The 26,930-nt window shown below is 41.8% G+C and overlaps 1 protein-coding gene across 1 annotated transcript in view; it reads left to right on the forward strand.

Moving 5' to 3' along the window:
* Positions 1-22,772, forward strand: part of LOC121478774 — a 56,355-nt gene extending 33,583 nt beyond the window's left edge. The window contains exons 11-14 of the mRNA XM_041734069.1: positions 1,737-1,904; positions 3,313-3,439; positions 11,111-11,206; positions 18,037-22,772. Coding sequence (XP_041590003.1) covers positions 1,737-1,904; positions 3,313-3,439; positions 11,111-11,206; positions 18,037-19,646 — 2,001 coding nt within the window. The 3' untranslated portion in view covers positions 19,647-22,772. The remainder of the gene's footprint in view (positions 1-1,736; positions 1,905-3,312; positions 3,440-11,110; positions 11,207-18,036) is intronic.
* Positions 22,773-26,930: the final 4,158 nt, after the last annotated feature.

Here is a 26,930-nt window from a genome sequence, read left to right on the forward strand (position 1 = left end):
AAAAAGATTTTATTTATTTATTATTGAGAGACAGAGAGGAGAGAGAGAGAGAGAGAGAGGCAGAGGGAGAATCAGGCTCCATGCAGGGAGCCTGATGTGCCAGTTGATCCCAGGTCTCCAGGATCACGCCCTGGGCTGAAGGCAGATGCTCAACTGCTGAACCACCTGGGCTGCCCTAGAAGATTTTTTAATGATGATCACTTTATTATTTTTTTTTAGAAAAGTTTATTCTTAATTGTACAACAAAATGTAAGACAACACTTCATTCCAGCCATAAGTGGGAACAGATGCTATGACAAGGAATCCAGATGTTTTGTTTTTTTGTTTTTTTTTTTTTTTGAATCCAGATGTTTAAACAGAAATGGAATTAAGGATCACCAATGCCTTGGGCACAAGGAGATTTCTGTCAGATTTCTTTTTTTTTCTGCCAGATTTCTTAATTCCACCTGTGGCCAGAGGGCCTTTTCTCTGCAGCCATTGCTTTTAGCTCTTCCAGTTTCTTCCGCCCCTCTGTTTCTGCTTGAATGCCTTATCTTCTTTGTCCATTTCCTTGGCCTGCTTCTTGACTACTTCAGAGGCTTTTTCTTGCCATCATTTCAGCCGGACACACCGCCTGCTGCCCCTTCCTCAGACCCTGCCCAGAAGTGGTATTTCATTCTCTTACTTTCATAGTCCTGAGAAGAAAGCAAAAGAAGTCACTGATGGTGACTTTTAAGACTTTACCAATATAATTCTGAAAGGATTTTTAGGATTCCTAACATGACTTTGTTGATTTCTCGTCTAAAACTACCTAATGCCGGGTGGGTTCAGGGTTCACCGTGTCCATTCCTTCCTCCATCTATTCTCTCTGGTGGAGACCTGAGGTTGCAGTACACGCCAATAGTTCCCCAATCTCCATATCCACGCACGACCCTTCTGCCAGCACTCAGACACAGGTCCAAGTAAGTGCCCACGTCAAACAGACACTCACAACTGCCCCTGCTACACACAGGAGTTCTGACCGCCCCCAGCCTTGCTTACGCTCGGCCTTCCCACCGGGTTCACACATGGATCCTCCAGTCCTCGGTTGCCTACTCCCCAAGTGGAAGCCCTGCAGCACAAGACGCTGGTGCCCTGGCAGAGGATGCCCCAGAGGGGTTGGGCGATGCGCATGCGCCAAGGTGCAGGGGCTTCCCCGTCCTGGTCCTTGCGGTCACCCTGCCACCAGAGCATCCGTCCTCGCGAGGCACACGGGGAAGTCAGAAGCCAAGCTAGGGCCTGGTTATAGGACCCGGCAAATGCCTTGACCCGGCTCCTGAGCCTCGACTTCCCCGGACAGGCGAGGGACTGCCTCGCCCTTTCTCAGTACTCGCGAGTTGTGTTCGCTGTGAAGAGATGGGTCTGACAGCGAGCTCTGGGCCTGATAATTCTTTTATTTTTATTTTTATTTTTTTATTTTTTCTGATAATTCTTTGAGGCTGAGGAAGACAGGCCCTGGAACACAATCTTCGGCTCCTTTGTAGAACAAAAAATACATTGCCCAGAAGGCTGTGCGCCGGGCGTCCCTCTTGGTGGGGGCGGGGCTTCCGGTCTTCCGGTGGCGTACGTCATTAGTGTGCGACGGTTCCGTCCACGCCAGCTGTGGGGAGGGGGATTGCTGTTCTGTGGCCACTTCCAGGGAGGCTCTTTGAAGAAGAGCAGAAAGGAGGCTACGACTCACCTCCGCGCCTGTGAAGGAGCGGTGAGCCTCGTGGTGATCCGAGGGTGCGAAAATCAGCCGAGGCCACTCCTCCCGGGGCAGGGGAGGAGTGGCGGTCGGTCGAGCCCGCGGGACCCGCCTCTGTGGCCGCCCCCCCCCCCCCGCCCCGGTCCTGTACGGGGGACGGGGTCCCATGATGGCGGCGGCCTGGATGGACCCTGCGCAGGTGAGTGGAGGATGCTCTGGGCGCTTCTCCGTCTCTGCTGCGGGACGGGAACGGGGGGCGGCTCCTGGGCAGGCTGGAGGTCGAGAGAGGCCCTCGACTTCTCTTCGAGGTGTGTTCGCGTTAAGACGGGTGGAGCAGGCTTGTCACTTACTCGATCTCCAGCCTCAGAACAGGAGATATTGAACGTATAGGTGGACAGTTGGCAGGCCGCATATAAAGTAGAACTCTGACCCAGAGAAGCTAATCCCTTATCGACCGTAAGCGACCCAGAAAACCAGTCCGCTCTGACCCTCTTCCCGGAAGCCAGATTACTAGCGCTACTCACAGTCCTGGAAGCTAAAAGGGACTCCGTAGGAGTGATGGCCCCAGATGGCAGGATTTGGTGAATAACTGACCCTCCTTATTTTTCCTCCCATTGTCCACTTAAGACCGACCACAAAAACCCGTCTCTGCATCCCCATTCCTTCATCTATGATGCTTGGTGAGTGCATGTCAGAGTTCTCATAATTTACACATATACCACCAGGTAGTCAAATGGAGGCCCTCCTTGACTTTTCTGTTTATCTATCTGTCGAAAATGTGCCTGGCAATGGGAGTTTATCGAGCACCAGAACTGAGTAATATTGCAGGGTTCCTATGTAAGAACCAGTTCATCAGGAATTTCCAGGGGTTAAATTGAAATAAAATTCTAGAACACTATTAGGACAAAGCAAGAAAGTGAATATGAAACACCATGAGCCAGTGTCTTGGAGCATTTAAATTACACATCTATGGTACTGGGGCTGCCCATCTAACAGTGGAGTAGCTGAGTTTACTTATAGTTACCCCTGGGTCTAATCACATGTGGGGATGTGGTCCTCCATGTGCTGGACATTTCACATTGGAAAACTGCAGAATATAAGGAGGAGGTACAACAAACAAAACAAAACATATATGAAGTTTTTTTAAATCAGAAGGCAACACTAGTGGAAACCTAAGATAACTTAAGAACTGAGGACTTGTGGTCCCTGTAACCAGGATGTGAAACCCTCAGCATGGGGCAGGCAGCTAGCAGGACCACTGAGGCTCAGGTATTGCTGTTGTTACTGATACCGTTACTATCATTATTCACTCACTCCTCTGATGTCGTAGAGCCCTTGCTGTCTGCATCTCCCAGTCCTCGCGTCATTTCCATTGTGTTGTGTGGCCTTCCAGTGGCTCCCAGGGAGGAGGTTCCTCCCATACGTTCCTATATTACATCCAGAGCATTGCCCACCTCGCCCTTGAGCCCTGCACAGAGTTTGGCCCTCAGGAGGTACTCGGTGATTCGAGCCTTGATCACTGCATCTTTACCAGGGATGTAGAGAGGAGCTGTGATCCCAGGCAACAGCCCCTAGGCCAACTCTGCTACCTCTGTTTGACTTTCCAGGTATCTGTGACCTTTGATGATGTGGCCGTGATATTTACCCAGGAGGAGTGGGGGCAGCTGGACCCGGCCCAGAGGACCCTGTACCAGGAGGTGATGCTGGAAAACTGTGGACTCCTGGTGTCTCTGGGTAAGTCCACCCGACTCCTCCATGGGGGTCCTGCCACCTCCTTGTCAGAGCACCCTGTGGCACCAGGCCTGGCTGGTCAAGAAGGCCTCTGGAGCCTTCCCCTGCCTCCTGCCTGCAGCTTCAGTCATTTTCTAGACTTATCTCTTTGTGCCTGCTCTCCTGTGTCTCTTTGGGCAAGAAATGGTTCTTCTTTGGCTCCTAGAAAGTAATGGGAGGAAAGGGGGCTGTTGGCAGAAGCCAAAGCCAGGATTCCAGCTGGGCCCTCTGAGGGGCTGATAGAGGAACTAGAAACCACCATGATTAGGTCCTGGCTTCTGGTCTCTTGTCCTGGCTTCTGTCTCTGGCTCTCTCTGCTCACAGCACTGTACACAGAAAGGTCTTTTCTGCCTCATCAGGTTGTGCCAGGACTGGCCCCCAGATTCCTCGTTTCCGCATCTTTGCATGCTTATGTTGTTCTCTTTCTCTGTCTGCTGCTGGGCTGTGTGGGGTGTCCTTGAGACAGGGATGGCCGCCCGAGCCGGTACTTGTCAGGACCTCCCACCCCAGTGCTTGGTACACACTGGCCTCTGTCTGAGGTTCTTATTTCACATTCCAGAGAGGGAGCTTACTGTGTGAGCCTGATTGGCTCAAGTGTCCTTAGCAGGGCTGTGAGTGATGGGATATTCTCCAAGAAGAGAGTGAGTCAGGCAGGCCTCCAGAAGGCCTTTGCCTTCAGTGCCAACAGGTATTATTCTAAACAAGGTGATCTCGGTTATGGTGCTTCTTTGTGTTTGTGTACCTTCGTCATTGTCACTTGTTTCCAGGGCCAAGGTCCTCTGCCAGTGCAAGAGAGAAGGTAGAGTACTACTTCCCAGCACTTGGCAGTTTTGCCCCCAGGACACATTTGGCACTGTTTGCAGCCACTTTGGGTTGTCCTGCCTGGAGTGTAGGTGGTATTGGCTTCTAGTGGTTAGAGTCCAAAGGTGCCACACATATCCTTGGATGGACAAGACAGCCCCCTCACTGAAGAATTGTCCCCGCTGCAGAATCCAGAGTGCCATAGTTGAGAAACACCAGCTTAGATGCTTCTCTGCTTGAAGATAATCACCACAAGGCCCTTCAGTTGGAGGGAAAGGAGGGCTGTAATTCCAGAGCTTAGGATGAGACCTGCCTATTTTGGGAGAAATAGAATCACGTCTGTCAGTGAGAAGAAAAAGAGCAAGATTAGAAAAGTTGGATAGGTTAGTATTTCGTCACAAACTGTTTAAAGAGGCCCCTTTGTCTTCTGCTGACCTCATCACTCACCTTCAGTGTTTTCCCTGGGCTCACTCTGCCCTGGCCATGCTGGGCGTCTAGTGATTTCCCCACACACGGACCAGCCTCTGGCCTCTGCTTGCTGTTGTGTCTGCCTGGTTGGTGTTCTTGGGCATTTCAGCCACTCACAAGGTCGCCCCTTCTGTGTAAAATGAACACCTCGCCAGCTGTGTCCTGACCACCAGATCTCGTAGAGGCCCCTCCCCGATCCCCTCTCACTTTCTCTCGTCATTCCGATTATAACTCTCTGTGCCCCTGGTTGTCATCCCGGGATGATGTCATCCCCCAGGGACACTGGGGCAGTGTTGTCACAGGTGGGACAGAGGTGTGCCTGGCACCTAGTGGGTGGAGACCTGGAATGCTGCCAGACATCCTTCAAATGCTCAGGACAGTTTCCTCCCTGCTTTCCTAGCAAAGCATTATCTTGACCTAAGTAATCATGCCCATGTAACCCGAATAGTTACGCCAGGTTGAGAAACTTGTTTCAGAGAGGTAGGAACACTTCATCAACTGGCATTGAGGGACACCCTGACATAATCGTTTCCTGCCTTCTGATTGTTTTTGATGACAAGTCTGGATTTAGTGCTGAACCTTCTTCACTCCTCCTTCCCTCCAGTGGTTGGTACTTTTCCCTTTAAAACAGTAGCCTTGAGTTTGCAGCCCCGAATAGGCAGTATGTGCTCACTGGGACTTAACATTTGTATTCCATTGCCGAGTTTTCGTGGTGACCTGCTACCAAAGGAAGTGACTCTACGTTTCCCATTTACTGGACTGATGCAAGATTTCTTCTTTGAAGAAAATAAGAAAAATTAAATATGGGTCATGTTAGAAAGCAGTTCGTAATCATCAGCACAGCTGAGATACCCTGAGCACTGACTAAGCAGGACTGTTTGGGCTTATTGGTGCTCTACTCATTTAAATTCCCACAGTATCCCACCTGTATGAGTTTGCACTTCTAAGGTTTTAATTTGTAGAGATGACTTAGGGACAGGCAATACAGGGAGATTAATGCTAGTGTACGTTTTACATATTTGTATGTATGTCTTTAGCGTACGTACATATTTTGTGTGTGTACACACACGCACACGCTTGAGCACACCTGTACATACATGCCTGTGTATGTGTGGTAGTTGTATGTATAAGACAAAAATGTTTTTCCTCTACTCGGCAACAGTTCTTGATATCAAAAATCTTGTTTTCCGCACCATGAGTTGTGACATAACTACCTGGAGTTAGCACAGATCCCACAGGTTGGGGCTCAGTCTCCTAGGACAGCACCCCCACAGGCACCCCCGCACAGTCCATTTCAGATGCCAGGTTGTCACCTGTCCTGATCAACTGGCTGTAAATCAGAGATATGACCCCCTCCTCGGGGTTGATAATTTGTTAGGGTGGCTCACAAAACTTAAGAAAGCACTTCAGTATTATCTGTTAATGGGACGCCTGAGTGGCTCAGCGGTTGAGCATCTGCCTTCAGCTCAGGACATGGTCCTCGGTCTGGGGATGGAGTTCCGCATCGGGCTCCCTGCAGGGAGTCTGCTTCTCCCTCTGCCTGTGTCTCTGCCTCTCTCTCTGTGTGTGTCTCTCATGAATAAATAAGTAAAATCTTTTAAAAAAAGCATATTCCCTGTTTATTTAAAGGATTAAATTCAGAAACAGCCAAATGCAAGAGATGCAAAGGACAAGGTATGTAGAACAGCACACTGAGTTTCCATGGCCTCTTGGCTTGTCACTCTTGTGCCATCATGATGCGTTAACCAATCTGGCAAGCCACTGAAGCACTTTACTTGGGGCTTCTTGTTAAAGCTCCTTACAGGGGCCTGACTGATGAAATCATTGGCCGTTGATGACTGAACTCCATCTCCAGCCCTTCTTGCCTCCACAGAGGTTAAGGGATGGAACAGATTTTCTAGCGTTGTAATCACATGATTGCTTTCCCCGGCCCCTCCTCCTCAGGAGTTTTTTAAAAGTCACCTCAGGAACAAAATAGGATTCCTAATGCAAGAAAGCAAAAAGGTCCTGTGTCTAATTTCGTCTTAGGAGAGGCCATCCATGGACATCTGCTGGGGTTGAAAGTTTTAGCCAGAGGGGGTGGAGTTGTCTTCACCATGAGGTGCCAGTGTGGGACCATGTTGTCTGGTTGTGTGACCATGGTATCCTTTGCAAGTTGATGGGGTCCTCAGCTTTTGCCATGTTTGGTTGAAACAGAGTGTTAATGTGAGGTGTGAGTTGGCCAAGAGGCTTCTTACTAAGGCAAGAGAGAGACCCATTTAGGGGTTTGTCATACTGGAATTTGGAAAGGAGTTATTTGAAGCAACCCTTATGTCTTTTACTTAAACCAGGTTTTGGAGGCATGTTTGGGGCATGAAAGTTCTGTGGAATATCTCTTCCCAGAGCCTAGCCTTGCATAATTCGAGAAGTGAAATGTGTGTGTCTTACAGTATTGTCTGCAACTCTGAAGGGAGTAAGGAATACAAGTGCCTTGTATTGTGGCCCTTTTATGTGTAGAGATGTGTGGTTTTGATTTTTGTTTGGGGTGTCTGTGAGACAAGAGAGTCTTAAGAGTTCTTTATCCCAAAGGAGACCATTTTTAGGCAGTGGCTCAACAGTTTATAATGAATTTGGAGATGGGACCATTTGTTCATCAGTGCTAAGATACCCCTCCCCCCCGCCTCCCCCGAAGTTTGGCCAAGTAATGTTTCTCAAGTAATGTGTGATGGATAGTGGCATCCTTCTTATGGTTCATGAACTCCTGTAACTGTTCTCTCTGTTAAACTCAAAGGGCTTTCCAGGTAGCCAAAGGGCCTGGAGGAGGGCTGGCCCTCTCCAACACCAAAGCATCTGGCAAGGGACAGAGGATGGGAGAAGCTGCCACCTCCTACAAGTGGAGTTCTGCCAGAGGGCCCAGATTGGGTTCCGTCCTGTCTTACAGAGTCCTCAGTAGCTGTGCTGAGCTCGTGCTGTTCACAATATTTTGAGTAGACCTTAGTCTTTGTTGGCAAGAACCCCATTTAAGGTGGACTGATTTGTAACTAACAGTACCAGTGAGATAAAATTTATAAACGAGCCCCCAAATAATACTAAGTGTAGTATTAGCTGAAACTAAACTATCTCTAATATTAGTACTAGAGATGTTGGATTTGTATGTCCGTAATGAATGTGTGGAATGAATTTCCTCGGACACGGTTGTCATCGATGTGCCGTCATAGCTGTGCTACTGGAGGAAGGTGGGTGCAGTGAAGATCTTGTCGGCAGAGATCTTGTGCAGCGGCAGAGCTGTGGAGCCACGCTCACAGGCAGCCTGGGGAAGAAGTGTTCACCTTCGGGGTAGAGGCTGGCTGGCTGAGAAGTTGTCCAAACAGGTGCTGAACAGAACAGGGTCAGCCAGATCTGTAAGCTCAGAACAGTCACCGGGTTGTTGATTGGATAATGTTATTGATTTATTCATATGGGGTATTGGGTGTGTGGACTGTGTGAATCAGCTCTGGCTGCTTAAACAACAGCTTTGTTTTCACGTCATTCTGGAGACTGGAAGTCTCAGACCCAAGGTGCTGGCAGACAGATGATGATTTCTTCCTGGCTGCCACCTTTGTGCTGTGTCCTCACATGGCCTTTCCTCTGGCTTTTAAGGTCACCAGTCCTACCAGATTGGGGCCACATCCCCGTGACCTCATTTAACGTTAATTACCTCCCTACAGGCCCTTTCTCCATGTGTGAGCACATAGTAATGACACCTAGGGGCAGGCACACTCAGTGCAGCAGGAGCCCTCCTGGATGGGCCACCCTGTTAAGATTGTTGGAACCCACTGTGAAGTGCTTTTATTGGCCCCGGGGATCATTAGAGACACAACTAGGCTGTCAAACGGAGAAGTAGTGTGGCAGTCATTCCTTTTCTGATTAGCTTTTATGTGAAGTTTTACTCTCTGGAGTCTCTTTTCCAGCTTCCATTGGGCCTATCACTATCTTAACTGGTTTTTGTGGGTCCCATTGTACCGAGTCCAATTAAGCACCAAAAATTTACTTAATTGTGTCAGAGCATCCTTGCCCAAAGTGGGGTATTTTAGGACAGTGGTACTCTGAGTAGTGGAAGTATAGGTGAGTCTATAGTTAGAGTGAGACATACCTATTTTTCCCCTGTATTTAGCTACTTTTTTCAGTTTGGGCAGAGCAGTATTTAAGTTTAGCGGAATCTCCAGGTATAACTATGATTTGAGCCCCAGTTTTGATTAAATTTATGAAGTTTTGTCAGTTGGTACAATTTAGCAAATTCTGAAGTTAATTCAGAACCTGTATTGTGGAGTCAGAGAAGTCCGTCAGTGCCGTGTTTTGTTTTGGTGATACAATTTTTTTTGGAATATAAGTTTTGTTATGCTGTACATAGTTATTATATGTAATTTATCATATATGTTTTTAATATATAAATTTTGCATTTCCCATTGGGTCAAATTATAGACAGTGTTTTATTTTATTTATTTTTTTGTATATTTTTTTATTGGAGTTAGATTTGCCAACATACAGTATAACACTCAGTGCTCATCCCGTCAAGTGCCCCCCTCAGTGCCCATCACCCAGTCACCCCATCCCCCCGCCCACGTCCCCTTCCACTACCCCTTGTTCGTTTCCCAGAGTTAGGAGTCTCTCATGTTTTTATAGACAGTGTTTTTAGTTCTATGTCTTACTTTGTTCTCTTTTATTTTTTCCTCTCTTTCTAGGAGTTTGTTTTTATTACTATTTTTAAGTCATTAAATAGTTTAGAATGAGTATTATATTTTCTAGGCCTGGTATTTCTTTGGTACATAAGTTCTAAAGTAGACCCCCCTCCTTTTTCTCTTGGGGCTTTAGCTTCCTGAAGCCCCATACTGACTTTGTCTCCTGCTGGTGAGAGGAGTGGGGGAGGTCCTGGGGCCTCTGGGCAGCAGCCTCCCTGAGATGGGCCCTGGTCTACAGCATAATTGTTTTTGTCACCTCTCTTGTCTCTGGTCATTTTCCTTTTCTTTGGATATTTACCTGATAAGCTTCTGGCAGTCCCAGGGGCTGGAGCTTACCTCTAGGGCAGCGGTGGTGGTGGCATCAGTATCCTGATTGTGTCAGTTTGGTTTTAAGGAGGAGACGCGTGACGTGCCAGTGGGCAGCAGCAGTCAGGAGTCCCCAAACTCATTGGCCAGGGGTTGTAAAGCCTGGAAACATCCTGAGGTATCTTAAGAGGGAGCAGGAACAAGATATTCCAAAACGTTTTTTCCTCCATTTTATATTGAACCCCGGGTCTCCACGAATGGGGTCTTTTATTCCTTGCTGGATTGAGAGTCACACTACAACAGTTAGGTAAGCAACAAATGGGAGATTTGTCCTCGAAGCAATTTAAGCCTGTTGTGCCATGGCATCTGAGGAGGGTGCCCCACACTCTGTTGGCAGTAGGTCCCTTAAATCACAGGGAGCATGACTCCTGATGGCTGAAGGGAGAGCTTACTCCCTTTCCACTGCCTTATCACCAGACCCTGTCCTGAGTGGGTAGCAGATGTGAGCGAGATTTGCTCAGTGACAACTGATAATCTTGGGCTGTGGTTCAGGATCTTCCAGAGCAGCCTTCTGTGGGTCCTGGTGCCTCTACCCTTGACTCCTTGCAGAGTGCTGTGTCGTCTTCCCCTGCATCTGTGTTTGGCTACATGTGACAGAGCAGCTCAGTCTTCATCCTGAAGGAAATTTATTATCTCACATTGGTGGGTGATAACCCAGCTGTGGGTTTCTTTACTTCCTCTCTGTGTTCTAGATCTTATAGGCAGGTTCCCTCACAAAAGTCCTGGGATGCTGCCAGACTACAGGAGCAGCAGATCCCCTTACTCAGCCATCCTGGAATAAAGCTTTCTAAAGTTGCATACCTCTAACTGTTGGTGATTGAGGAATGCCACTTGCAGGTTGGTAGAGACTGGTTTGTAAATCTTCCTTTAACGCCAGAATCATGTGGGGAGGTTTTAAAATCTACCGATATCCAGGCCTCACCAGAAATTTCCTTTCAGTTGGACGTGAACCCGACATCCCAGGAGATGTTGATGCACACATGGTTTGAGACTCACTTACCTGGGTTAATTAGAAAATATTTTCTGGGAGGGGAGGGGGTCATATTCCCTGGGATTCTGTGTGCTGGCAGTCAAAGGGAATAGGTGCTGTCTACACAGCCAGCACTACTGTCTAAAGTCTTTGAATCCCAACACTGCTGGACTTTGTGCCTGTTTCCAGGTGATAGGTTAGTATTTTGTTTGTGTGGATGGGGGTAGCTTCATTCCCGGGTCATATCCACATTCTGAAATCCCAGACTAGATTGAGAGGTTTTATTTCTTTTTCACAAAAATCCTAGTGTCGTCTTTCTTTGTCTGTGAACAGGGTGTCCTGTTCCTAGACCTGAGCTGATCTACCAGCTGGAGCACGGGCAGGAGCTATGGATGGTGAAGAAAGACCTGTGTCAAAGCACCTATCCAGGTAGGAGCCAAGATGTGGGCAGATGGGAGACCCTGCAGGCTGGAGACTGGGAGGAGACCACCAGCCCTGGTCCCCTGGGGAAGCTTCCTGTTCTGGCCTCTTTGGTGGTTTGGAAGCCATGGAGCCCTTTAACCCAGAGTCGTCAGCGTGCCCAGTAAGGGACCATAATGTTGGTCGTTCCTTCCACCTCCCAAGTTTCAGTGAATGGTCCTGCCACTCAAGCAGGTTAGAGGCTGGATACAGCCTCAGAGAATTCCTTACACCTCCACCTCCCTCAGTCCCTCATCCAGCCATTCCCCAGATCCTGTCCGTTTCACATCCTGTACATCTCCTGAATGCATCAGTTGCACTACCTCCATCAGAGCCATCCCCATACTCAACCCACGCTCCCATCTTCTCTCTGGGGGATGCTGCTAGTCTCCTAACCTGTCTCTGCATCTGCTTGGTGCCTCTAGTCAGCTCCGTGTCTTGCATGAGCTAGCCCAGGTGCTCAGACTTTGTCTCAGATGCTTACCCAGTCGTGGATGTCTCCGTATATGACCCCTAAGGTGTCAGCAGGTCTTTATGTTGAAAGCACAGTCCACCACCTCTATTGTTTGATCCTCCACCCCACCACCCTCATTCGGGCTCTCGTGTCTGCAGCTTCCCCTTCCATCTAGCGGGAGGGGTCTTGCTCCTGGCCCTGGCCAGTCCCTTAACCAGAGTCTAGAGCACACCTTTTCAGGAAAATGTTTTCTTCAATTCATACTCTTATTTCTTGTAATGTAACCTCATCCTTTCTCCTCTCAATGTAAAAATATGCTGAGATACCTTACCCTCAAAGAAAAATCAATAAGAGAGTTCCTGTCTCACATTGTATTCATCCACTTTGTGTGTATTCAGTTATTCACATTTTTTACCCTCATAAATGGTGTTGTCAGGAGCAGTCCTGTATGGGTCATCTTGCACCAATATGGTGTCTTTGATGTTTCTTGAGTGAAATTGTTGGGTTATAAGCTATGTAAGCTTTCAAGTTTACTAGATCATTGCCATTGTGTTCTAAAGGACATGTACCTATTTACACTTTCACCGGAAAGCATGGAAGTTCCTTCAACCTGTAACTTTGCCCAATACTTGCTACTCTAAGCATCCTGAATCATTGACAATCAAATGAACCCAAAACTGTATCTCATGTGGTCTTGATTTGCTTTTCCTTCATTGCTGAGAAGCTTTAGTACCTGATCATATGGTTATTGGTCAGTCTGTAAGTTTTCCTTTGACATGTCATTTTATGGGGATCCCTGGATGGCTCAGTGGTTTACTGCCTGCCTTCCGTCCAGGGCGTGACCCTGGGGTCCCAGGATCAGGTCTTACATCGGGCTCCCAGCATCCATGCTTCTCCCTCTGCCTCCTGTGTCTCTGCCTCTCTCTGTCTGTCTCTCATGAATAAATAAATAAAATCTTAAAAAAAAAAAAGTAATTTCCTGTTAATACCTATTTTTCTATTAACTCATACGCTTTTGATTTGTAGGGTTTCTTTGTATATTTCCTGTGTTATTTTTTTCATGGTAAAATATTCATAGTATAAAACATCATTTTATCCGTTTGAAGTATAGTTGAGTGATATTAAATATGTTCATAATGCCATGCAACTATCACCACCATATACCCCCAAGGCACTTCATTCTGTAAAATTGAAACTCAATATCCACTATACAGTAACCCCCCCAATCTCCCTGCCCTAGACCCTCATGACCACAATTTTACTTTCTCTGTCTATGGTTTTGACTACTCTAAGAACTTCATATTAGTGGAATGATGCAGTATTTATGTGTTTTTTTATAACTGGCTTTATTTCACTTAGCATAATGTCCTCAGGTTTTATCCATAGTGTAGCATATGTCAACATTTCCTTCCTTTCTAAGGCTCCATAATATTCCACATACCACACATACCAAGTATCCATTCATCCTTCAATGGATACTTCGATTGTTCGCATGTTTTTCCTGTTGTGAATAGTACCACTGTGAAGATGGTATACAAATATATATGAGAACCTGATTTCAATTCTTTTGGGCATATAACAAGAAATGAAATTGCTGGATCATCTCATAATTTTTAACTTTTTGAGGGACTGCCATATTGTTTACAACAGAGACTATATCATTTTACATTCCCACCAGCAGTGTACAAGAGTTCCCACTGCTCTACATCCTCAGGTATTTGTTATTTTCTGATTTTTTGATAGCCATCCTAATGGATGTGAGAGGATACCTCTTTGTAGTTTTGATTTACATTTCTCTAATGATAAGTGATAGTAATAGTGGTATTGAACATCTTGTGCTTATTGATGATTTGTATGTCATCTTTGGTGAAAAGTCTATTCAAGTCTTTTTCCCATTTTTGTATTGTGATTTTTTATTGTTGAGTTTTAGTTCTCTATATATTCTGAATATTAATCCTTTATTAGAAATATGATTTGCAGAAATGTCCTATTCTTTGAGTTATTGCCTTGCTCTGTTGATAATAACTTGATGCACAGTTTTTTAATTGTTATGACTAAAATTTATTTTTTCTTTTGTTGCTTATGCCTTTGGTGTCATATCTCAGAAGTCATAGTCAAATCCAGTGACATAGAGGTTTTGCTCTATGTTTTCTAAGGATTTTATATTTTAGAAGTCTTAAGTCTTACATTTAATTAAGTCTTTGATCCATTTGAGTTCTTTTTTTTTTTTTTTTTTGAAATTATTACTTATTTATTCAATAGAGACACAGAGAGAGAGAGATATAGAGACATAGGCAGAGGGAGAAGCAAGCTCCATGCAGGGAGCCCAATGCAGGACTTGATCCCAGGAACCCAGGATCATGCCCTGATCCAAAGGCAGACCCAACCGCTGAGCCACCCAGGTGTCCCTAAGTTCATTTTTTTATATGATGTTAGATAAGTGTTCAGTTTAATTCTTTGACATGTAGATATTTAGTTTTCCCCAGCACTATTTCTTATAAACACTGTCTTTTTCTCTGTTACATGGCCTTGGCAACCTTGTCAAAAATGATTTGATGATATATGTTAGAGTTCATTACTGGGTTCTTGATTATATTCCCTTGGTCTATATTTCTTTACGCCAGTACCACACTATTTTGATTTCTGTAGCTTTGTTTTGTTTTTTGATTCCTGGAGTTTTGTAGGAAGTTTTGAAATCAGGAATTTTGAGTCATCTAGGTTTGTTCTTCTTTCTCAAGATGTTTCAGCTACTCAGGATCTATTCTGATACCATATGGATGTTACCGTGGATTTTTCTATTTCTGCAGAAAGTGTCTTTGGGATTTTGATAGGGATTGCATTGAATCTGTGGATCATTGTGCACTATCAATATTTTAGCAGTATGAAGACTTCCAATCCAAGAGTATGGTATATGTTTACATTTATTTACATCTTTAATTTCTTTTAGCAATGATTTATAGTTTCCATTGTCTAAGTTTTTTTTTTTTTTTTGAACATTTTATTTATTTATTCATGAGAGATAGAGACAGAGAGAGAGAGAGAGAGAAAGGCAGAGACATAGGCAGAGGGAGAAGCAGACTCCATGCAGGGAGCCCAATGTGGGACTCGATCCCGGGACTCCAGGTCATGCCCTGGACCAAAAGCAGGCTCTAAACCACTGAGCCACCCAGGTGTCCCTTTTTTAGTAGATTTATTCAAGGCTCCAGTTTTGTTTTGTTTTGTTTTGTTTTGTTTTTTAAGACTTTATTTATTCATGAGAGACACAGAGACATAGGCAGAGGGAGAAGAAGCAGGCTTCTCTCAGGGAACCTGCTGCAGGACTTGATCCCTGGACCTGTCATCATGCCCTGAGCCTAAGGCAAAAGCTCAACCACTGAGCCACCCTGGCATCCCCCTCCTTGAGAAGAATTTAAATGCTGTTGTTGTTGGGTAGAATATTATGTATATGTCTATTATGTCTGGTTGGTTTATTTTGTTAAGTCTTCTACTTCATTACTTATTTTTTGTCTGGTTGTGCTGTCCATTATTGAGAATGGGGTATTGGAGTTTCCATCTATTACCTTAGCATTGTGTTTTTCTTCCTTCATTGTGTCACTCTTTGCTTCATGTATTTTGATAGTCTGTCCTTAAGTACATGTTGACAATTGTTATAATTTTTTGATGTATTACACCTTTTATTAAATACAATATTCTTCATTGCTTTTTGTAATCTTTGACTTAACGTCTATTTTATTTGATATTAACAAAGCCACCCCTGCTCTCTTTTGGTTAGTATTTACATGGAATATCTTTTTTCCTTTCTTTCACTTTTAACTATTTGTGCCTTTGGATCTATAGTAAGTATCTTGTAGATGCGTATGGTTGGATCATGTAATTTATCAATATGCCAGTCTCTTGTTTTTTATTTTATTTTATTTTATTTGTTTTATTTTTAAAAGATTTTTATTTATTTATTCATGAGAGACACACAGAGAGAGGCAGAGACATAGGCAGAGGGAGAAGCAGGCTCCATGCAGGAAGCCCATTGTGGGACTCAATCCCGGGATCATGCCCTGAGCTAAAGGCAGACACTCAGCTGCTGAGCCACCCAGGTGTCCCAGTCTCTGTTTTTCAATTTGAGAGTTTAATCCATTTACATTTAAAGTAATTTCTGATAGGAGGAGACTTCTATCATTTTGATATTTGCTTTCTGTATACATTATAGATTTGTTTCTCATTTCCTTCCTTCCTGTTTTGTGTTTAGCTGACCTTTTTAAAAATATTTTATTTTTTTCAGAGAGAGCACGCATGAGAGAGGGGGAGAGGCAGAGGGAAAGGGAGGAACAAATTCCTCACTGAGCAGGAAGCCCATCGAGGGGTTCAGTCCCAGGACCCGGGATCATGACCTGAGCCAAAGGCAAATGTGTAAACCACTGAGCCACTCAGGTGCTGCTTAGCTGATTTTTTGTAGTGGAATGTTTAATTCTTCTCATTTCCTTTTGTGTATATTCTATAGCTATTTTTTTGTTGTTACCATGGGGATTACATTTAGCATCTTAAGTTTATAACACTAATTTGATTTTATACTAGCCTACCTTCAACACATAAAAGAATTCTCCTTTACATTCCTGTTCTCACCTCCTGAGTTGTTCATGTTGCATGAGTATATCTATGTATATTGTGTGCCCTTCAACTTATACTAGTAACTATTTTAAGTGCATTAGTCTTTCAAATTATGTAACAAATAACATGTGGAGTTATAACCTGCACTTAATATAACACTCGCTTTTAGATTAGTATAGTTTTTTTTAATTAGTCTCCTAAGTCACATAAAAAAACAAAGTAGAATTATAAAGCAGTTAAAATTTTTATAATTGTGCATTTACTTTTATTGTGGTCTTTATTTTTTTATATGCCTTTGAATTACTGTGTAGTGTCTTTCATCTCACCCTGCAGGATTTCCTTGAGAATTTTTTGCAGGGCAGTTCTAGTGATAACAGAATTCCTCCTGTTTTACATATGGTACTGTCTTAATTTCCCCCTCACTCTTGAAAGATTCTTGGTTGACAGTTTTTTTTCTTTTACCCTTGAATATACTGACCCTGTCTTTTGGCCTCCCAAAAGGACAGTGAATAATGGATACCTGGATAATGGATACTTGGATAATGAAACCAAGTTTCATATGAGAATTCTGCTGATAATCTTACTGAGAATTTCTTGAGTTGCCTCAAACTTGCTGTTAAGATACTGTTTATGTTTGGCTTTCAAAAGTTTGATTGTAGGTTTTTTATTGGTGTGAATCTATTTTAGTCCATCTTTCTTGGAACGTGCTGATATTCTTGGATGTTTATATTGATGTCTTTCATCTAATTGGGGACATTTTCAGCCATTTATTCAAATGCTTTTTTTGACCATTTCTCTTTTTGATAATCCCACAATGAGTAGTATATCGGTTCCTTTAGTGCTGTATTACAGGCCCATTAGGGTATGTTCTATTACATTTTTTTTTTTCTGTTCTTTGGATGTAATTTCCAATTCCTATATTTAAGTATTCTAATTCTTTCTTCATCCTACTGAAATCTTTCTTTGAATCCTCGTAATGAATTTTTCATTTCAGTTATTACACTTTTCTTTTTGGTTTGTTTTTAGGTTTCTGGCTTTTGTTGATATTTCCATTTTGTTTATACATAGTCTTCTTGACCTTCTCCATATCTTACTTTAGCTCTCTGAGCTTCTTTAGCATGGTTGTTGTAAAGTCATGTCCAGTAAGTCTGCATCAGGTATTTTTTAGAAACAGTTTTTGGAGGGATTGCATACATTAGCTACCTTATCCTCGGGAACTAGTTACCCTTCTGTCATTGATGTGTAACAGTACATGCAGAAAGTATTGGTAACCTAAGATTTTTACCTGCCTTGAGTATCCAAAGTTTTATTGACTGTCATTATATAAGCACAATTGATTGAATGGTTTCCTACATGACTCCTGCCCCTCCCCCATCTCTTTCCAGAAGCCTACTTGCTATCTTATAGCTGAAAGTACCAACCTTCTAATTACATGTGGTCAAGCATTGCCCTGAGTCACCTTTTAAGTGTGAACTTTCTGGGAGCCTAATGAGTTACCTATTTGCATAAATATCCAGTCTGGAATTGACTGTGTCTTTGTCCTCTAACCTAATCACTCCCCTGGTTCCCCTTTCATGGTGTCAGCAGTTCTAGGACCAGGAAAGAAAGATACTATTACCTGGGATTTCGAGGTAGCAAGACACTATTTTCATCTTATCTCCCCCTCTTCATTTCACTGAAGTGCTCATTTTTATTCTATGTTGGCATTATAGACAGACCTTTTTATGTATTGGATATCTTTCAGGTGACAAAGGAAAACCCAAGATCACAGAATTTACCATTAATGAGCCAGCCCTGTCTGAGGGAGTCGCCCTCCAGGAACAACTAACACAAAGAGTTCCAGGGGATTCCCAGGTGGGCCGAACTAAGGATCAGGATGGATCATTGGAAATGCAAGAAGGACGCTGGAGATCAGAGATAAACCCCCAGAAGGAGAAACCCCCTGGGAAATCAAACTCTGAACATGGCAACATAGGAACAGCTAATAATGTGCGTTCAAGGACTATACAGGAGCCAGTCCCTCTGGGAAGTGCTGTCCGTGACCATGACTCATGTGGATCAGATAAAGATCCCATGATTCAGGAAGAAAATATCTTTAAATGCAATGAATGTGAGAAAGTTTTTAACAAGAAACGCCTCCTTGCTCGACATGAGAGGATTCATTCTGGAGTGAAGCCCTATGAGTGCACCGAGTGTGGGAAAACATTTAGTAAAAGCACTTATCTCCTTCAACACCACATGGTCCACACAGGGGAGAAGCCCTATAAGTGTATGGAGTGTGGGAAGGCCTTCAACCGTAAGTCACACCTTACACAACACCAACGGATTCACAGTGGAGAGAAGCCTTATAAGTGCAATGAATGTGGAAAGGCCTTCACCCATCGCTCCACTTTTGTCTTGCATAACAGGAGCCACACTGGAGAAAAACCCTTTGTGTGCAAAGAATGTGGAAAAGCTTTCCGAGATAGGCCAGGTTTCATTCGACACTACATAATCCACAGTGGTGAGAATCCTTATGAATGCTTTGAGTGTGGCAAGGTATTTAAACACAGATCATACCTCATGTGGCATCAGCAGACTCACACCGGGGAGAAGCCCTATGAGTGCAGTGAGTGTGGTAAAGCCTTCTGTGAGAGTGCAGCCCTCATTCACCACTATGTCATCCACACTGGGGAAAAGCCCTTTGAGTGCCTAGAGTGTGGGAAAGCCTTCAACCACAGGTCCTACCTCAAGAGGCATCAGAGAATTCACACTGGGGAGAAGCCCTATGTGTGCAGTGAGTGTGGAAAGGCCTTCACCCACTGCTCTACTTTCATCCTGCATAAAAGGGCCCACACTGGAGAAAAACCTTTTGAGTGCAAAGAGTGTGGGAAAGCCTTTAGCAATCGTGCAGACCTCATTCGACACTTTAGCATCCACACTGGAGAGAAGCCCTATGAGTGCATGGAGTGTGGAAAGGCCTTCAACCGCCGCTCAGGGCTCACAAGGCACCAGCGGATTCACAGTGGAGAGAAGCCCTACGAATGCATGGAGTGTGGAAAAACCTTCTGCTGGAGCACAAACCTCATCCGACACTCTATTATCCACACTGGAGAGAAGCCCTATGAGTGCAGTGCATGTGGAAAAGCCTTTAGTCGCAGCTCCTCCCTCACTCAGCATCAGAGGATTCATACTGGGAGAAAGCCTGTCAGTGCAACGGAAGTGGGAAGACCCTTCACAAGTGGGCAGTCGTCAGTCAACCTCCAAGACCTTCTCTTGGGGAAAGATTTCTTGAATGTAACCACTGAGGAAACCTCTTACTCAGAATCTGATCATTCATACCAAAAAGAAACTCCTCAGTTTCCTTCCCTATGAGAAACCCTTCTGTTGCAAGATATCATTTGTCATCTAAGGAGTCATACTGAAAATTTACCCAGTCTAGAGCCTTATTCTACATCTGAGAACTCATCCAGAGAGAGACTCAGTGATTATATGCACATAGGAAAACCTTCAGCTACATATTTTTCCTTAATTTACACTGCAGTATTATCTCAGGAATTTTTTTTTTTTTTTTTTTTTTTTTTTTTTTTTTAAAGAAAGGAGACTTAGAATGAATGGCAAACAAACACTTTTATTTTTCCCCCCCAGATTTCCTTGCCAAGCCTTTGGCACTTTGTCATGGAGTCTCTAGTTTACTTTGCAGGAGGAGGGTTTTGTTTTAGCAGTAAAGGACCTAGACTTTTATGTGTTGTGTATATGCATTCATTGTTTTCCAGTGTCAGGAGAGTTAGACAATTGAGGGCAGATTTGGAAACTTTTATGAACATCTTCTTTGTTCTAAAACATTGTCTCTGTTTAAGGAGCTTAATTTTTGTTGAGAACTATAAAGGCTGGACCCATCAAACACCTTTACATTTGAGGACATAAAAATACACATATGAATGCGAGCCCATTTTATTGCACCATTTAAGACTCTTTAAGGCTCTTTTTTTTAAATCTTCATGTGGTTTTAAAGAGATTATACTTAGACTTTTTCTTGTCCTTTACGATTGGTTTCCTTGATTGTTGTAATTAAGTGTAAATCCTCCAGCTGTATAAAATGATTTCTCTCTATTTTTTTTAATTTAAACCTAATTTAGCACTCTGTATTACTTTGAACTTCACATAAAGTTTTGGAGAAGCCTATTTTTATGAGGAAAATCTATGGAATTTCTATAGAAATTGGGTTAAATTGTCAGATCGGTTGAGAATTGGCATCTTTACAGTGTTAACTCTTCAATTTATGAACACAGGATGTCTCTAAGTATTGCTTGATTTACTTCATCACTGTTTTATAGATTTCAATAATAGGTCTTGTATGAATTTTATAAGATTTGCATCTAAATGTTTTTTCTTTTATTATAAATGGCATTGACTTTTAAACTTTCAATTTCCACATAAGTTTTGGTAGTATACAGAAATGTAATTAAATTTTGGATGTCATTATGGTATCTTGCAACCTTGCTGAACTGTAGGCATTTATTTGTTTTGGTAGAATGCTTGGGGTTATAAAACTTAAAAATATCATCTGCAAATAGTTCTTTTTTTCCCTCATCATATATATATATATATATATACCTAGTATTGTCTTTTCTTGTCTGCTAGCTAGGATTTCCAAATGTTGATCAGTAGTAGTAAGAAAGAATATCCTTGTCTGTTTTCTGATAGTGGGAAAACACTCACTTTTTCATCAAGTATGATGTTAGTATAAGGTTTTTTTTCTTTATAGAATTTTCTTACCAAGTTTAGTAAGTTTCCCATATTCCTAATTTGCTATGTTTTTTTTCTGTTATTGTGAATGGGTGTTGAATATTACCATTTACTACTTCTTTACCAATTGATAGTGTTTTTTCTTCTGTAGCTTGTTGATATATTACATTGATTTGAGTTTTGAATGTGGAACCAGCTTTGTGTTCTTGAAATAAGCCCTACATGGTTGTAGAATATAATTACTTTTATATATTGTGTTACAGTATTTAATATGCTAGCATGTTGTTGAGGAAATCTTCCTCTAATTTCATGAGTGGTAATGATATGTAGTTTCCTTTCTTTTGTTCTTTTTTGTTTGTCTTTTATCTTTGTTTCGTACTGTCATTGGTTTTGGTGTCTAGGTGATAGTGGCCTCCAAGTATGTATTGGGAGTGTTCTATAATGTGGAAGATAGTGTCTAGAATTGCTTTCATTTGTTTTATAAATATTTGGTAGCATCCTCCAGTGAGTCATGTATGCCCGGAGATTTTTCTTTTGAATGCTTTTTAATTATGTATTTATTTTATTTAATATGTATAGAACTGTTCAGAATATCTATTTCATATTGGATGAATTTTCATAGTTGTCCTTTTTTAGGAATTGTTCCATTTCATCTAAATGTTTTTATTTGTTTCAAGTATTCCTTTAATATACTGTTTATGATGGAAGAATCTGTACTTATATCTCCAGTTAGATTCCTGATATTAGAAGTGTGTCAATTCTCTTTTTATCTTTGTCAGTCTTCTTATTTATCCTTTTTTTTTTTTTTTTTGGATCTTTTTAAAGAAGCAGCACTTTACACCACTGTTTTTTCTCTGTTACCTTTTTTTCCTAATTTCACTGATACCTGTATTGACCTGTATTATATTTGTCCTTCCACCTGCTTTTGTGGTATTTTCCTCTGTAGTTTCTTGGGATGGATGCTTAGAATTTGAGATTTTTTTTACTTTTCTAATGTAAGCATTATATTCTATAAATTTTCGTCACAGCACTTTCCTCACAAGTTGTAATACATTTTAATTACATTTAATTTGGTTCTAAAAATTTATTTATTCAAGACTTCCTCTCTAACCCATAAGTCATTTAGAAGTATATTGCTTAATTTCCTAGTGTTTGGAGTGTTTCATGTTCTAGTTAATGACTTCTAGTTTGTTTTGTATTTGATCTGGTTGTCTAAATTTGTTGAGGTTTGCTTTATGACCCAAAATGGTCTATCCTGATGAATGTTTGGTTTCTTGAAAAGAATGTGTATTCTACTGTTGGATGGAGTTTGTGTAAATGTCCACATGATCCTGTTGATTGATGATGTTATTCAGATTTTCTGCATCCTTGCTGATTTTCTGTTTAGCATGTCAAGTGCTGAGAGAGGGATTTTGAAGACTGCAGTATAATCTGGAATTGTCTGTTTCTTCTTTTAAGTTCTATCAGTTTTTGCTTTGAGTATTTCGAAGCTCTGTTGTAGGTGTGTACACATTGAGGATTGCTCGTTCATCTTGGTGTGTTGACCTTTTTATCATTATGTAATGTACCTTTTTGTCTCTAAATTTTCGTTGGAGTATAGTTATCTGTTATTAATATAGCCACTGTTGCAGTTTTTGGTTAATATTTTGCATTTCTTGGTTTATATTTTTGGTCGTGCTTTGTTTTTAGCCATTTGGCTGATTTCTTTTTTCTTTTCTTTTCTTTCTTTTCTTTTCTTTTTTTTTTTTTTAAGATTTTATTCATTTATTCATGGGAGACAGAGAGAGAGAAAGAAAAGCAGGCTTCATGCAGGGAGCCCAATGTGGGACTCAATCCCAGGACTCCAGGATGATGCTCTGGGCCAAAGGCAGTTGCCCAACTGCTGAGACACCCAGGCATCCCCATTTTGCTGATTTCTTTTAAAATTGTTATATTTAGATCATTTGAGTTTAAAATAATTATTGATGTGTTAGGTTTGTCTGTTTATGATTTGTTTTTTCTTTGTTCCCTGTTTATTTTTCCTCTATTGTTTTGGGGGGTTTTGTTTGTTATTTTTTATTTTGCCTTCCTGTGGGTTACTTTAATTTTTAGAATTCCATTCGATATATCTGTGATGTTTTTGAGTATACCTCTTTGTATTTTACTGATTATTTTAGGTATTGCTTTATACATCTATAATTTATCACAGCCTATGGTATCAGCACTTTGATATGTAGAAGCCTTCCTTTCATTGGATCCTTTCACATTCCCCACTCTTTAATAATTGTGTTAAGTATTTTTTCTTTATACACTGAGCATCATATTGGTTGACATTTTTGTTTTAACTATCAAGCAATTTTTACAAAACCTGTGAGAAGTGTAGTGTTTACTTTTTCCATTCTGTTCTTTGTTTGAAATTTCAAGATTTTTTTTTCTGTTAACATTTTCTTTTTTTGCAAACTCATACAGCTCTTCCTTGACTTATGATGGAGTTATGTGTCGATAAACTAACCCATTGTAAATTGAACATATCGTGGTCAAAAATGCATTTAGTACACCTAACCTACTGAACATCATGGTTTAGCCTAGCCTATGTTAAGCATACTCAGAACACTTGCATTAGTTTACAGTTGGGCAGAGCCATCTGACACAAAACCTATTTTATAATAAAGTATTGAATATCTCATGTAATTTATTGAATACTATTCTGAAAGTGAAAAACTATGATTGTGTGGGTACTTATCATTAACATACACAGCCAAGCCTAAAGAATGTTTGAAATGGTGAACTAAAATTAATTGCTGGATAATGGGGATGCTACAATGATAGGATCATCAGTTTATTATGATGAGGATCAGGAATAGCTGGTAGAAGGCCCTAGGGCATCAACACTTGTTGATAGTTTAGCCATGTAGTGTTCTTTAGGAAGGTACCAACTTTTGTGCAGTTTGTTTTTTCTTTCTATATATTTTGTTTTTTCTTATTATATATTTTTCTGTAGCAAGCATCCTGTATCTGCCCATCAGCTCTTGTTAATGACTTGTGACTGACGTGTGTTTCTTCTAACATCTAAATGCCGCTGCTGATAGTAGCAGATTCCTCTGTTAGTTTGTTTGCTGTGACCTTTCTTGGTACTTCATGTGCAACTTCTTCTCTGTCAGCTTCTTTATTTTTTTGCTCTTCTAGTTTGACTAGCTCCTTAATAGAATGCTTTCAGCTTCAATGCAACAAGCTCAGGAATATCCTCATCACTAATGTCCAATTCTGGCTGTTTCCCAAGCACTAATATCTTGTTACCTACTGTTTTATCAACAGCAAGTCTTTGCTAAAGCCTTTGAATGTGTTCACATATATCTTCAAAACTTTCTTCCATCATGCATTGCTACATGACTTCTCATTCTGTAGATCTACTCTGGATAGCATTTAGAATGTGAAAATCTTTCTAAAACTTTTAGCATTTGGCTAGATTCAGTCACTTCAATGGCCTGCATGAATGACATAAATAGTATGCTCTGAATATAGCTATTGTACCTTGGTCCATTGATTGAATGAGTACAGTTGTGTTTTTTGGCAACTGTACAGCCTTTACATCAGGATGCATGTCCCTCAAATGCTGTGGATGCCCTGAAGCATTATCTCAGATAAGAAGAATCTTGAATGAGACGTCTTGACTACAATAGTCTCTGCCTGTGGAATAAAACAGTTCGAAAACCAGTGTTTTAACAGTGCTAATGTCATCATTATGGTAATAATAAATAGGAACCATATACTTGTTCACATTCTTGAATACTCTAGGGTTCTCTGGTAGTAGAGCAGAAAGGACTTTCATTTGAACTCTGCCACATTTCCACTCAAGAGCAGTATTATATGGTCTTTCAGTGCTTCAAATCCTGACACTGTCTTGGACTCTTGACGGATGTATGAATACCCCAGCATACACTTCCAGAACAAGCTTCCTTTATTGACATTAAATATTTGTTCTGGCAAATATTTCTCATCCACAATTACCCTATGTAGCTCTTCCTTAAAAGCTTCAGTACCTTCAGTATTGGCACTTTGTTTCTCACTGCTGGCCTTCACATTATGAAAATTATGGTGCTTATGAAGCATTGGAATCACTTCAACTTTTTTTTTATACGACTTTCTATAAACATTTGTGTATGTAGAGGATCATCAGCATGCTCTTTTAGTATATCAAAAAGACTTCTTTCCTTAGCCTGGATTGTCAGTGGCTAAGCAGTATGCCCTTCTGTATTGTCTGATATCCATGTGACAGGTAATTTCTCCATGTCATCAATTGGCCCATCTCTTTTCTTAATGAGGACAGTAGATTTATCCAATACTGGCCATTAATATGGTTGATTGTTGATTAAGAAAGTCCTAACTCACACGTGATGGGCATTATTAGCTTGCTGCCTTCCATGCTAGGTAATTGTCTTGAGTTTGTTCACAAGAATAATTGCCTTTGTTTTTCACACCAGAAGTGAGAGACACAGATGGGTGTTTTGTAGACATGATGGGATGTGAAAACACAAAACAATATCCAAAAATGATGGCAACATAGTACGTTGTGGAGCATCAGTAGTTTACCCTTGTGATTGCCCAGGTGCCTGGGAGATGTGCTGCCCCTCACATCACACAAGAGAGTATCACATTGCATATTGCTAGTATGAGACAAAAATCAAAATCAGATTTTGAAGTATGGTTTCTGCGGAATGCATATCACTTTTACAGTCATATGGTCATCATAAGGTCAAAAAAATCATAAAATCATTCTAAGTCGGATCATCTGTAGTCTTATGGGGAAGGTCTTCTAGGTAACAAATGTTTTTGTTTTCCTTTACTTAAAAATTACGCCTCCTTCATTCTGTAGGGATATTTTTGTGGGATCTAGTATTTGGGGTCAGCAGTTCTCTTCCTAGTACTTGAAAAGCATGTCATTTCCTTCTGTTCTCAGTTTCAGATGAGAAGTCTGCCATTTGACCCATTGTTTTTCTATCTGTAGTACACTTTTCTGTCAAGCTGTTTTTCAAGTGGTTTTTTTATTGTATATGGATAGAGTTTGGAGTTTGATTATGATAGAGCCTGGCATGAAATTTTGGGGGTTTATCCTGTTGGGCATTTGCTTAGCTTTTTGGATCTGTTGATGTATATTTTAGATAGTCTTCAAGTATTTTTTCAGCCCCACACTTTTTCCTCCCTTTCAGGACTCTAGTAATGTGAGTGGTAGATCTTTTCTTTTTATCCCAGAGGGTCCTTGGACTCCCACTTCTCCCTCTTACCCCAGTCTGTTTTCTCCTATTGCTTAGAGTGATTAATTTCCATTGATTTCTCTTGAGCCCACTGAACCTTTTCTCTTGTACCTAATCCATTGAGCTCACCCAGTGAGTTTTCATTTTGGTTTTCAAATTTTTCAGTTGTTTACTTTCTATTTGTTTCTTTGTGCATCTTTTTCTCTGTCTAGTTTGTAATGCCAAAGAAGGGCTCTGAGAAAACAGGCAATACTATGTAGTCCAAAGTAATATTTTCTGTGGTTTATCTTGATGTTGGAATAGAAGTCCTAGATTATATGGAGGAATGGAAGGACTGCAGTCTTCTGTGTTGGTATCCATGTATATTTCTTTTTTTTTTTTTTAATTTTTATTTATTTATGATAGTCACAGAGAGAGAGAGCGAGAGAGGCAGAGACATAGGCAGAGGGAGAAGCAGGCCCCATGCACCGGGAGCCCGGCGTGGGACTCGATCCCGGGTCTCCAGGATCGTGTCCTGGGCCAAAGGCAGGCGCCAAACTGCTGTGCCACCCAGGGATCCCTCCATGTATATTTCTAAGAACAGACATTAGAACTGAGAGTGATCTGCAGAATGTTCAGAGTATTATATTCCAGGAAAGATTTCTGTGTAAAATTCCCCAGCTCTCTATACTCTGCTATC

The sequence above is a fragment of the Vulpes lagopus genome, chromosome 2 (assembly GCF_018345385.1).
Source record: "Vulpes lagopus strain Blue_001 chromosome 2, ASM1834538v1, whole genome shotgun sequence".
NCBI lineage: Eukaryota > Metazoa > Chordata > Mammalia > Carnivora > Canidae > Vulpes > Vulpes lagopus.